This window comes from Sylvia atricapilla, chromosome 6, assembly GCF_009819655.1.
Source record: "Sylvia atricapilla isolate bSylAtr1 chromosome 6, bSylAtr1.pri, whole genome shotgun sequence".
NCBI classification, from domain to species: Eukaryota; Metazoa; Chordata; class Aves; order Passeriformes; family Sylviidae; genus Sylvia; species Sylvia atricapilla.
In genome coordinates this window covers 3,763,557-3,777,098 of record NC_089145.1, presented here as the reverse complement: position 1 = coordinate 3,777,098, position 13,542 = coordinate 3,763,557, and the positions used below count along the sequence as shown (strand labels likewise).

Here is a 13,542-nt window from a genome sequence, read left to right as displayed (position 1 = left end):
TGTGACCCAATAGAAGTGAAGCTTCATGAGGTTAGATCTGCTGCCTTTTCTCTGTCATCATACCTGATCCTTCAGTGTTGAAAGAGACCTCACTGATACAGAAACTACAACAGATATATTTAAATAGTTTGGCAGTCAAGGTAAGCAGAAAATTTTTCTGTTCTTCTGCCACCTAGAACTGCTGGAAGTAGTTGTAAATGTTTGCAGAACCCATTGTATTCTGAAACAGTTGGAGGTGGTTTTGCCTGAAAACTGAGTGAGCAGTCTGTCAGAGAAAATGAATTTAACTATTTCAGCCAAAACTTCTGAGAAGCAGGAGAAGGACACAGTTTAGTAATCATTTAATTGAACTAAACATATATAAAAACTTACAAACTTTTAAACTTTGGGCAAAGCCAGTAATAACTTGAATTTGACTGCAGAACCAGAATTAACATTAGGAGTAGGAATCGTATACATTTTTGAACATAAGAACTGGTAACATGCTGTATTAAACATGAAACTACACATATATACCAGATTCTGTAGGAGTACCTCTCCAAATCTGGGTGAGGTAAGTGATCTGTGTGTGTGCCTGAAAGAATGCTTATCTCCTGGCACTCATCTTCACTGGCCTTCTTCGTATTTTCTTTTTCTTGCTGAATGAAATCTCTCCAAATTCAGTAATTTCTCAATTCCTCCTATTTGGTTTTGTATAGTGGAATTCCGAAGAGAGCAGCTGTCCTCACCTTTGAGTGCTTGCTCACTTCTTGCTGGAGTGACAGTCATGTGAGAAGACTTCTGCTTGTTCTGTGAAGCAGCAAATCCTTCTTGACCCTGACAGAATACAGATGTTAGCAGTTGATAACCCAGTGAAATTCACATACAAAGGTGCAGAGTGTTGGGTTTTTGCTGAATGTTAGGCAAATGAGGAAATGTTAACAGGGAAATAAATCAGTTGGAAAAAAGATGTTTAATTTGAAGTGTTTGCATCGTATTTAATTTATCACATTTTCTAATGACATTTAAGCTTTTATAAACCAAACCTTAACCTAAGACTTAGTATAAGAGTGTGATTTCAAAAAGAGAAGCTTGTATTAGAATGCAGATTAGCAAAATAAATAGCTTAATTAAAGAGTTTAATGTTGCAATTGACATTTCTATTGCTGTGCAAGCATTTGATTAACAAAACCCAAAATCATGAGGTTTATGGTGTTCACTCCCTTTGCACTGTATAGATCAGAAAGCAAACATCAGTACTGCAAGGTCTGTAATAGGTTGGCTTTTTTATATTAAAGATCTTTTTGTTCTTTTAATAGTTTTAATTACTCTTTGATATATTACTGTTAGCTACTTTGTATCTATCCAAAACAAAGACAGATGGCACCACAGTAGGGAAACAGGTTTTTTGCCTGATGAGCAAAAACCTTGCATTTGAAGGATGAGTTCTCTCCTCATAGTCTGGGATTGTGGGCTCTTGGGGGAGCAGCAGAGAGCCAGTGTGGCAGGAGATCTGCAAGGTGACCTCTCAGACTCTGCTCCTGTGCTAAGGCCCTTCTCTTGCAAGGGTCACAACATGAGACCTTCCCCCCTCTGCTCAATCTTTTCTTTAATATTAGGCAACTGTGTCCCAGCCAACTCTTTAAGGCACTTTAAGACCCACCAATCAGGCCTACCTTTATTTTAGCACATTAATTTTGTGCTAAAGCTCACCTTCCCTAGCGTACAAGTATTTCTTACAGTCTGAAATATGAACATTAAAATTCATGCAAATTGTTCGTTGTTGCATTTGTCACAACGTTGCTGCCATGCAGCTGAAGGGACCGACACCGCAGGTCGGTAAGGACTGGCATCTTCCTTTCAGTGAGGAGGTAACTTCTCCATTTGAGCAGCCAAGTTTCACCCTGTTAATTCTCTCATGCTTTTCCCCAAGGCCTCAGCAACAAACAATTCATACTCCACTGCAAGCCACTAGTCAAAATCTGTGGAACAGCAATCTGTGGGCCTCAACCTTCCTGTACTGAAAATGGTATGTTTAAACTGAGCTGGGGGTGCTTATTCATCCTTACTGTGGTACTTAAGCACAGACAGATCAATGGTTCAAACAGTCCTTAGTATTTTTACTAGAATTATAAGTGCACCCGTAGCATTTGTTTATCATTTTTATCCCTTTTCAGAGTACTGTGCTGTGGTTGAATGAGCTTACCCAAATTGTAGAAGGTTTAAGTCTGCTCTGCTGGCAATCATGCATGTTAGTTAAAGCAAACGAAGCAGCAAAAAACTGTCGAGCCCATTTTTAATCTCCCAACAGCTTGTTTATATTGGTCATTAAAATGACAAAGCTGAGAACAGAAGGTATTAGAATGACACCAACACAGAAAGGAGAGAGTGCTCTGCATTATTGCAGGCTGAGATTTTGTAGATTAAGGATTTGGAAAATCTAAGGTGAAGCCAGCAAGGCACTGTTCTTGTCCATCTCTGCTTTTACTGAGCTAGCACAGCAGGAGCTTTAGTTTGGAGGTGACAAAGCAGACATAACCACAACCAGATAATGAAATACAGCTTCAGCTGTAGGTTACAGAGTGGAGTTCACTCAGCTCCTGGCTCCGCCTCTGAGAAAAAGCAAGAGACATACAGAGACACCACCACTGTGGTGAAAAATCCACCTCAGTGTCATTCACAGGTACAGTCAGGCTGGGAAAGTCGAATAATTTAGAACATCAGTCGTGGATGCTGATGGCATCAAGACCTGATGATCTGCTGAAGTCAGCCAACTTTGTCATTGAAACCACTGTACACCTCACCCAGAGACAGCCCTAACGACCTGAGAAATACCTCTAACACAGATTTGAAAATGCAGTGATGAGCCATTGGAAACAACAGGTTTTTACATGTTTGTACAGTGTTACCCTATAAAATAAGATTACTCTAAATAGGGCATCACACAACTACAGTGTGTGATGAATTAGACAGGCTCCCATTCATAGATGTGCTGAATTTTTATTCTTTCATAGATTCTTTTAAATGGCATGGTCCTATCAAGTAATAAAGGAAACAATGTTTTTATATTTTTACATACTACTATTTTCCTTTTTTTTTTTTTTCTTTAACTTCTACTTTTATTGTAGGTGATGATTTTTATTAGGATACACAATGCACTAGGCTCTTCCTCCCCTCCCAAACAGACTGGTTAGCATCTGTTTGATTCATATGCTGTGACTTTTTCCTGCTGCTTTCTATCAACCTTAATTGTGAAAAATGGTGTCTTGTTGCCCTTTTGATATTATTTCGGAGATTGACTCAGCCCTAAACTATCCAGATGGGTACAGTTGTACAAATATCTGTGGAATTAGCTCACTGAGGTCTGGTCTGCAGTATTTTTAATTGACTTACATGTTCTGTGGGAAAAGAAGAATCATAAAAAGCCTTTGCTGTAGCATTCCATTCTTCACTAGGCTCTCCCTGGGGCTCTCGGTGGATATTAGAGGTACTCAAAGTGTTGGCAGCTCTGTTCAAACTGCTAGAACCTGATTGACAAAAAGGAAGTGGTAACAACTGCAGTTTAACCTCCAGGCACTAACTGAGAAAAACTAAACTGGTTTACTTCTAATCTTAAAAAATCAAATATTTTTATTTTAAATTACTTCATCTTTGTTGTAGGCTTTTGCCCTTAATTTTTTTCTTTCACATGCTTCATCTGTTTTTTCTCTAAAGATGAGGTATGTTTCTACTTTGATTAAAAGTGTTTACTTTCATTTTCACATATTAAGTTAATGACAGAAAAGTGGATTACAGAAAGTGTATGTAGTCTAAATATTCCAACTGAATATATATTTTCAAGCACTATTACTTTAAACTCACCTTCTGGTAATAAAATGCATAGTTAATGCCATTATAACATGATATTCCAGGGTGACTTGTAATAAAAGACATGAATACAAAGCTTTTCGGGAAATCAAAAAACATTTTAAATAAGGAATCTTTTTGTTAATGGCTATAACTGATGTTTCAGGTGGTCAGGCAACAGCCATCTATTAAAGGTGGGAAAGGCAGGTGTGGGGATTAATCACAGCCAAGTATAAGCCTCCAGTCCTTCAGAGGCACCATGCAGCACCAGGAGATTCTGTTGAAACCAGTATCAAATTCCTTGCAAGGTGAAAATACAAGGATGCTTTCACAATTCCTCATGATGCAAACAGGAGCTGGTTTGTCATTACACAGATGCCTGTGGATCACTGCATGGACAGTAAAGTCTTGTTTTGCTATGAAAATGCATGTTACCTCATGGTTATGTAACAGTTATTTCAGAATGCTGACATTTTCTCTTGGGAGGAAGAGGAAAATGGTTATGTGTTTGTTTTCTTTTTTAATCATCTGCCAGGAATATCTTTCCCATTCCCAGTTCATTCCTTCATTTCCTGACGTGGAGTGTCTGCTCTCTGGGAACCAGTGTATAAATAGTAAATTGCACTGTGGTGAGGCAGTAGAAGGAATCCCCTCAGATAGGTTTACTAGACTCTTTTCACCAATTCTCTTCACCCTGTGTCTCCCATATGGCTAAATGGTTTGTGCTCTAGTCAGTAAAATAAAATAAAATAAACTGTAGGTGCAGTGTCCACATGGATTCCAGTGCACATTTGCCATTTGGGAAAAGATGTGCAAACAAAATCACACAAGCCCCGAGCACAATAATCACTGGGAGCTGCAGTGCCAGGCACCACAGTGACTTGTGGCAGTCCTCACAAAGAGGTTCTCCCCCATGCCATGGAGGTGCAGCATTCCAAGAGGGCAGCAGGCTCAAGGAAGGGCCTATCTCAGTTTGGCAGCGTGAGGCACATCTGGGACACAGAGCAAGGTCCCAGTTCCTTTGGATTCCTGTGGAGTTCCAGTACTTGGCATACAGAAAGGTTTCTGACAAGAAGAGGAGGAGGAACTCACAAGGAAGAAATTCAGATAGCGCTGTCTGTTCTTGCAGAAAAGATACATGCAGAACATCGTGTAACTAGGTGTTCCTTTTATTGAAACATATCAAAATTCACATTATTAAAAGAAATAATGTGCCATCTGAGATCAGGATTCTGCTACCTTGCTAGCACTACTGTTTTAGGGACAAAGACATGTCTGAAACTGAACTTTAAAAAATGTGCTTCTGAACACAAATATTCATGGGCAGGAGACCAAGGACAGAAAATTACCTACAGAGCTAAATTCATAACAACAGAATGTAAAGAAACCAGACTGCTGGGTTTCTGGCTGCCACTGGCTGCAAAACTGAGGATGGGAGTCCACTCTGCTCTTGTTATGTCCAAGGGCCAAAAGTGAAAACAATGCACCAACAAAAACTCAACACCCTGTCCTGTGGATCCTGCTCTTTGGAAAACGTCTAAGCACCCAGGACTCCAGTTTTGGGGTAATCTACCAGCTCATTTTACTGCAAAACAAATCTGAAATACAATTTTTCTGCATTTCAGTAATGATTTAGAACCCCATGGAATAAAGTATCATATTTACTCTTGTATGTGCAAAAATATTGCTCAACAAATAATAACAAAGTGTCAGCAGTAGGAGATTAAAAAACTCCTTGAGCACTTAAAGCTCCATGTTTTCCACAGCCTGACAGAATATAAAGTCCTTTCACACACTTAGATGGTTTTAAGTGTCCATCTAAATTAGAGAGGTATAGTAAAATAAAAAGTAAATTTCTGTAAGCTCTGTTCAAAGAAGCATCTACTGATTCAAAATCTACCCTAATTTTGATGCAAAAAGAGAACACTGAATAATTTGCAAAAGCTGCTCAGTGCTTTTCAGATCCATGCAGAATCCTGATCGAATATGCTCTACATTAGGGTTAGAAATGCCTATCAAAATTCAGTTTGTCATTGCACTGCTGTTATTTCACAAAGGGAAATATAAGAAAAAGATACTTAATTAACTAATTGATTGATAAGCTAACAAAAGCTGTTTAGTTGCATTTATAATATAAACAGCAATCTCACCTTTTTGGGATATAACTAAAATGTCAAGTTTACATTTTTTCTACACTAAGCTTAGGTATAGAAATTGCACATTCTGATTATTTTTCTAAGCACTACATGGTTCAGAACATTAATGCTTATATTTTCTTACCTTGTCCTGTTTCTCCACTGTCCACATGTTCACTGAGATTTTGACTCTGTGTGTTTGCAATAATGTTTGTGTTTTCCACTAGGCACGGTGGTTTGTCTTTCAAAAAGGGAGGCTCCTTGCAAGCTGAAGTCCATGTAGCTTGACCTCTCATTTGATTTACTCTTGAACAAGAACCCAGAGGTAAAAAACTGAAGTATAGTGGAGTTTTCTCAGCTTTTTTATCTGAGGTTGAAAGATCAAAGGATGACCTTACACTTATGTTTACTACATTTCCAGATGTTCTCATGGGTAAAGAGCATGATTCTTTCAGGGGACCCTCAGCAAACTTCGTTCCTGGAACTGCACTATTCCACAAGTCCTTCTTCTCTTTTAACAATGTGTTATTTGTTGAAGTATTAATCTCCAGGGAATGTCCAGTTTTGATGGAGTGTATCTGAGTATCACTGTTAGCATTTTTACATGGAATTACTCTATCTGTACTTGCCCTGTCTGTTGGGGGATTTTTCTGAGCAATTTCGAGACCATCTGCCTTTACTGGAAATTTGACTTCAGCATTTGAAGTCCATGTATTTGTAGCATTCCCTGTTTGTTTAGCACTGCTTTGTTCAGCTGGCTTGCTGTGCATGTCATCTGCATTTATTCCTCTCTCAGTTTTGGGGGGGCATAAATGAAAAGTACCTAAGAGAGACTTATCTCTGCATTCTTTTGCAGCAGCATCATCACCACTTGCATTATCACAACAAACAGCTGGTGGATGTTGAGCATCAGTTGCCAGAAGACCAGTGCTGTTCATACTTCTGGAATTGTCATCATTTCTGCCTTCAGCATCTACATGTGTCTGTTCCAGAGGAAGTTTATCTCTATGTAAACCACTCAGATTTAAGGTTTTTTCTGTTTTATGTAATCCACTGCTTACAGAATTGTCACTACTCAGCAAGCTACATTTTTGGTATTCTGCTCGAGAATTCTCTTTAGTATAAGGTAGGATGCCAAAACTTAGCTCCTTAGCTTGGTGGTTGTCTGTACTTCTCTCATGCAGAGCACCCTTCTCAGTGCAAAGAACAGCTTCAGGCTCAGTTTTGGGTGCTTCAGGTGTAAGGACACTTCTATTCTGCTGTCTGGCATCTGAGTTTGCATCTGCCTTGGCACAAGTTGATTTGTCTGCAGTATTGTACAGTTCTTCCTTGCTAGTGCCAGTCTCCAGACTTCCATTTCTCCTCTCAGCACCTACAGTCTCAGCATTGCCTTCCTTCCTTCTTTGTGTGTGGTGTGCTGCCAAAGGCTCAGTGCTGTCCCGTGGCTTTTGATCTAAATTTGCATTGTTTTCATCCGGTAACCTTCCGTGTGTTGTTCCTGCATCTTCAGCCTCTCTGCATCCAGTGACACGCCTTTCCGAGGTGTGTCCTTGGGTAATTGAATCAGTATCTGTGCAGGTGTTCCTGGGAGAAGCCTCCCTTTGCTTTACTTCACAACGGCTAGCAACATTAATTTCATCCTTAAAACTGTCTTCAAGAACTTGTGAACCTGTAGAGTGAGTGTATCCTCTAGTTAGTGACTGTTAACTCAGAGGTTATATAATGCTTTATTTTTACAGTTTAGAATTTCCAGAGAGATGGACTCAGGATTGGCATCAATACTGATCTCTTACATTACACACACCATCTCATCAAAGAGTTACTGAAGGTAAGTATTGCACTAACTTGCAAAAAATTTATAAACAGAGAGCAGAGAATATATTAACATTCTGTAGATTTTAGATACAACCATTTAAATCCGGATTGAAACCCTCTTTTGTCCTACATTAGATCTGAAAACCTTTATCCTTTCTTAACAATACTACTTATCTCTATTATCCATGGAAGATTACTTTGTTCTATCTTTAATTCCTCAAAGCTTGAAGACTGGCCCCTTGTGTTTTGCACTTCAGTTTCTTCTTCATTTGCACAATTACCGTATTTTCTTATTACAGACTGCACAAACTCATTCTCTTTCTGAATAGCCTGTATTTCACTGTCCTTTGAGTGTTCTTGACCACTCTAGCATAAGAAGGAACAAAAGATTAAAGGTATTTTAGTAAATTACTGTATTCACCGATCAGGTAAAAAGTTCAGGACTGAGATTTAAAATTGATTTTACAATTCTGATGAAAAACAAAGACCTGAAGTATAAAAAGTAAATGTAAACAGAGGAGAGTTTAAAGGCAGGCTGATACCCTGGAAGAGTAGGAAAGAAATCAGTCCTGCTACTTTACAGTCCACAGAGTTACACATTTAACAGAATTCCTCAGTAGAAAGAATCTGTGTTGTACATGTGGTGACTGGATCACTCCCTCTCTCTGCTGGCCCACTCAGTAATTCCATGTGGAAAAATCCTGTATAATTGCTGTTTACACTCAAACACATACACACATAAACAACACGTGCACACATAAACAACACTTTTTTTCTAGCAAACTGTCCAGGACTTTTAACTTCATTTCACAGGCAAATAAGGCTTCTTTTGCAATCCCTGAATTTGCAAATCCTGACATTCAGTTCCTCATTCCTTCCCAAATAGCTTTTTAACATGAATTTGAGCCAAATTCAACAAGAATGGAAGCCTGAAAGGTTTGTCTACCTAAAGTCCAAATCACCGGTCTACTAATGCATCTGTATTTGTGTTCAGTTTTGAAAGCTGCAGTCAAAGAAGTTCTGTGGAAACTACGGCCTGAATAGTGAAGATAATAAAATCCCACCAAAAGGAAAGGGAAAGGAGATGCATCCTTTATCATCATCAACTGTTAGGCAGCTGTGGACAGGAGCACGTGCTGGCTCTTGCCCTAAAGATAGGAAATAAAAGTAGGCTGATGTGGGAGGGAGCTTAGTCCATAAAAGATGTGGGAAAAAGCTGAAGATACTTGGGCGACTGGAGGAAGGAAGGCTGAGATGTGGGAGGGAGGTACAAGAGCTGTGCTTGGGCACTGGCTGTGTGGGGAGGACAGAGAATATTGCAGAGTGGAAGGAGGCACAGAGACGGCACTGCTCAAAAATGGGGCTGTTGCAGTGCTGGCAGAGTAGGGGATGTAGAACACAAACCTGCCAGGAACAGTTCCTACAGGTCACAGAAACATCCTGATGCTCCCAGCTTTGCCCATTTGGGGGAGGGAGGAATCATGGTAAATAGAGGGTACTAAAATCATTTTCCTCTGCCAAACACTCCACCCTCAATTTGAAGTTTCAGTTGAAATTTCTTTCTCTTTTCCTGGTGTTTTATCATTATTTTCCCTGTTGCTCCAGTTTAGAAATTGTATATATTGTATCTTTTTCTTTTCTAGGTTTTTAATTCATTTTGCTTCTTTGCTCCATATAGCCCTGGCATCACATTTTCAAGCTTTTTGAATACAAATAGTAGAAATTTTCTCTTTTTTTCATGAAAGCTGAAATTATCTTACAATCTTTTGCTCCTAGGAGCTCTTTCTTCAGACAGAAACACCAAGCACCACTCTATAACTGTGCACTTTACTCTTTCGTAAAGCAGTAAGAGAGCCAAGGCAGTGGAACTTACCACATTTGTTGGTATGGGCTGAGCAGGTGACTGCACCTAAAACAAACAGGACAAAGTGTTCATAGAAAGGCAGAAAGGTTTCAGGATTCCTTCCCAGGTTTTCAGATGGGTTGAAGAAACGTACTTTTCAATAAATTCAAACGGCTGTTCAGCCCTTAAAAATAGGTCCAAGATGGATAAACTAAAATACCTAAATAACAAAACTTCTGAACTGTGATTTAGTAAAATCTAACTAAGAAACACATATATCCCTAAATATCCTTTCCCTCAACATACTATTTCATAGTATGAAATTCAGACCCTTCTGGAAACCTGATCTCCCTGTACATACACCCACAAAAGAATTCCAGCAAGCCATTTCTGGGTGTAACCTTATTCTATCATTGTACACAGCTGAATTACAAATTGTATCAAACTAAATGTGAAGCATGATAAGGTTAAACTAATTTGAAATCCAAGTCTGTAATGAGGTCTGACATTATAGCTTTCATTTAAAAATGTCTTTTGTTCCAGAGGTGATCAGTGTGAAGAAGTTTAAGTACATTGTGAATGTCATGCCCCAAAAATGACCACAGGAATTTCAGATTGAACTAGGTGTATAAATAAGTACAAGCATATTTCCTTAGAACACTTGAAACCACAGTGAAGGTCTAAATCCAAGCCAGCACCTTTCCCTTTTATGTATCACTAGATGCTGACTCATTAGTGATACAAGGTGAAATTCCACAAATCAGAACAACCAACATGATCTGCTGCAGCTTCAGTTTCCTGGCAGTGTTCCACTCAGTAAAACCTGCCTAGCTTTGGAAATCTAATGATTGTACAACACAAAGTGGCATGGCAACACGCCATAAGATAGTGTAAGATGTATATTTGGAAGACATCTGACTTCTTTTGCATTTATGAGCATATGCTTTAAGCTTTTCTGCTTTCAAACCCACGGGGTTATCTTAGTAAGCACCACTACTGTTTGCCATGAATGCCTAATCACTTTGCTTATGCATCCTCAACAAAATTGATATTCCATTTCTATTCAAGGAAACAATGATCTTTAAAAGATGCACAATCTGCATTATTCCTTGTAGAGTTCAGCTTTGGCACAGTGAGTAATCATTTCAAGTCTGATTTCCCTTGCATTATTAAGCCCATACCACAGCCATGTATATGTGTATGTTTGTGTGTGAGCTATAAACATACATATATACCTGCATTGTGAAGAAATTGGTTTTAAGTTCTTTCAAATCCTAAAATAGCTTTACTGTTTGTCATTTTACTGACAATTCATAGACTAGTTCCAAAACAGTTACCTGTCTTTACAGTCCTAGTGTCTTCCTATTTCCTTAACACTAAAACCAAGATTGTATACATGAAAAATGAGTTTTCTGTTGTTTGAAGGGTAGATCATTACTTGTCAAAGTAAATGGAAAATGGGATAACCAATACTGAACAGAACAACAGAACACACTCAATGCACAGAGAAGGGGTCTTACGGCTTCTGACACTGCCTAAATTTTTCAATCTTACAGAAAACTGGAATACAAATTTGCAATCCAGCTTTATCACAGGATAACACAGAGCTGCAGGGCCTCATGTTCTTCCTTTTGTACCAAAAGACCATCTTTGTGTGCTTAACCACTTGTTGACTTCCCATATGTGCCCTGCACCTAGAGCTGAAGATGGATTTGCTTGACCCAACAATCCAAGCTCAATTCTAGTTCAGCCTGCACTGCATAAGAGCCTTTTACCTCCTGCATTTACCACCTGATGAGCTCACTGTGCCTTTGATGACTCTTAAAGGTGCTGTGTGACATAAAGGTTGGTGTTTCTGAAACTGCAGAACTTAGATAACCTGTGTATTGATAAAAACAACCTTCTGATCTGTCCTATTGTACAGATTTGAGAGAAGCTGAAATAAGTTCCTCTCAGTAGAAGTGGACATACTTCCACACCTCCAGGGAACTTACATACATATTAAGTCAATTGGATCTCCCCCAGTATTTGAGAAATATCCATGGAAAATATGTCTGTGAAATAGAATTTGGTAAAGATAGGTTGTTTAAGTTAACTGCTGTCTGCTGGGTAAAAATTTAATAATGAAGTACTATCTCAGGTTTCTATGATGCAAGCACTCCTCTTGATGAAAGGAGAACATTCTGTGGGTACAGTAAGTTTCAGTGGTATTTAGGGTTATTGTCACATGAATTTTTAGGTTGAGCCATGTCAAAGGAGGATCACTGGACAGACAAGATTAGAAAAACTGTCATAGCTTTAGTTCTCTGGCCTTTTTACAAGACACACTGCAGCTAGTACAGACACTTACCTGCAGATTTTCCACTTGCTCGGAATGCTGATTTCCCTGAGGAGGATGATAATCTTCAAGATGTCTCTGAAGTCCTTTAAGGGAATTCAGCTCATTTTTAATAGTGTGTATTTCTCTTCTCATGTTTTCCTCCTGTAATAATAATTGCAAGGACACAGAGCACACAAACACTTTACTGCATATCCAAATATGTAAGCCAGCATTTTTCAAAGGTACCAACATCTTAGCAAATGCATCCTTAAAAGAAAGTATGCTAAGGAATTTCTTTCTACAAAGTAATTGAGCTCTTTCATTCAAACCAAAATTTTAACCACATTTCCATTACAGATTATAGCTTTTACTAACTGGCTTGGGATTTTTTTTTCATCATTTACTTCCAGTAGCAATGCTCCAAAAAAGTGAGATTTGTATTTGCAGCTTTCTTCCTTTTTGGATCAAAGATAAATGTAATATTCAACACTCATTCTCTACCTACTTTGTCAAGAAACGACAACAGCAAATAATTTGCTTAGCACTTCTGTAAATAGCCTCAAGTATCCAATGCTCCCTCAGTACATATGTAACAATGAAATTTTTGTATTTAAACCAACTGAATAGTCCAAACTACAACTTGTAAAAAGAACCAAAGGACAATTTTACAGAAATACCTTCACTTAATTTACAAGGGTTTCCAGACCAGTGTTAATTTTATCCTTGATGATTTACTTTACAAGACAAAATTTCTAGTTAGCCATAGCAGAAATATGAAAAGGAATAGCAATTATCTTCTAAAGAACAGATACAAACGTTCCTGAGAAATAAGCAGGGCAAATTCCCATGTCTATAGAGGAAATTATGGTATCAAATTCTGCAAGGTATCAGGGAGATCAAATCTTCTCAGGGAACTGAGCATCAGAACAGTTCAGCCATTTGTGGTCTCATGGTTGCAGTCATCCCCATAGTGGCTGCACTCAAAGGAGTGAGCCTTAGACAACAGGATTACATGGACAACTTCGCATTATTTCCCCACAGCCTCCCTGGAAATCTATCTATCAAAATCAAAACCTTTCTGGCAGTAGGTGCCAAGCACATAGAAATAAAAAAGACAGACTATTAAACAAATGCTGCTTGGAGTCTGGTTTCCACACATTAAGCAGATCTTGTCTTACTGAAGTGGTATTAATCTTTCCTATATCTAAACATGCATTTATTATTGCAGACAATTTTTACAACTACAATGTTTTGCTAATTGTTTTGGATGAAATAATTACTGAAGTATTCTTTAAAAGTAATGAGGTAATAGAAAGAACATCAAATATAGAAGACAAACTATTGTTTAGGTGTCCACAGAGGTGAATTCATTAGAGGAACATACCAAACACACACCTTTTCTTATCCCCTTTCACACTCAGTCCACACTGAAGAATTCCTTTCAAATCAGAACTGCAGGAAGAACACTGACCTTTTAGAGCACAGAAGTCAGCCTAAATCTACCTTTAAAAAATATTAATTTCTAGAAGTGTCTGTATTACTGGAGAAGAAATGAGTTGTTTTTATTGCATTATTTCTGTGATATTTTCTTGGCTTTTAGGAAT

General features: G+C 38.4%; 1 protein-coding gene across 1 annotated transcript in view; it reads right to left on the bottom strand.

The window, feature by feature from the left end:
- Positions 1–605: 605 nt before the first annotated feature.
- The window catches only part of CCDC73 (coiled-coil domain containing 73), a 47,495-nt gene continuing 34,558 nt past the window's right edge, over positions 606–13,542 (bottom strand). Inside the window, exons 13-18 of the mRNA XM_066320493.1 lie at positions 11,969–12,100; positions 9,649–9,684; positions 7,973–8,141; positions 6,106–7,629; positions 3,373–3,506; positions 606–816 (exon numbers count right to left, since the gene is read on the bottom strand). Coding sequence (XP_066176590.1) covers positions 607–816; positions 3,373–3,506; positions 6,106–7,629; positions 7,973–8,141; positions 9,649–9,684; positions 11,969–12,100 — 2,205 coding nt within the window. The 3' untranslated portion in view covers position 606. The remainder of the gene's footprint in view (positions 817–3,372; positions 3,507–6,105; positions 7,630–7,972; positions 8,142–9,648; positions 9,685–11,968; positions 12,101–13,542) is intronic.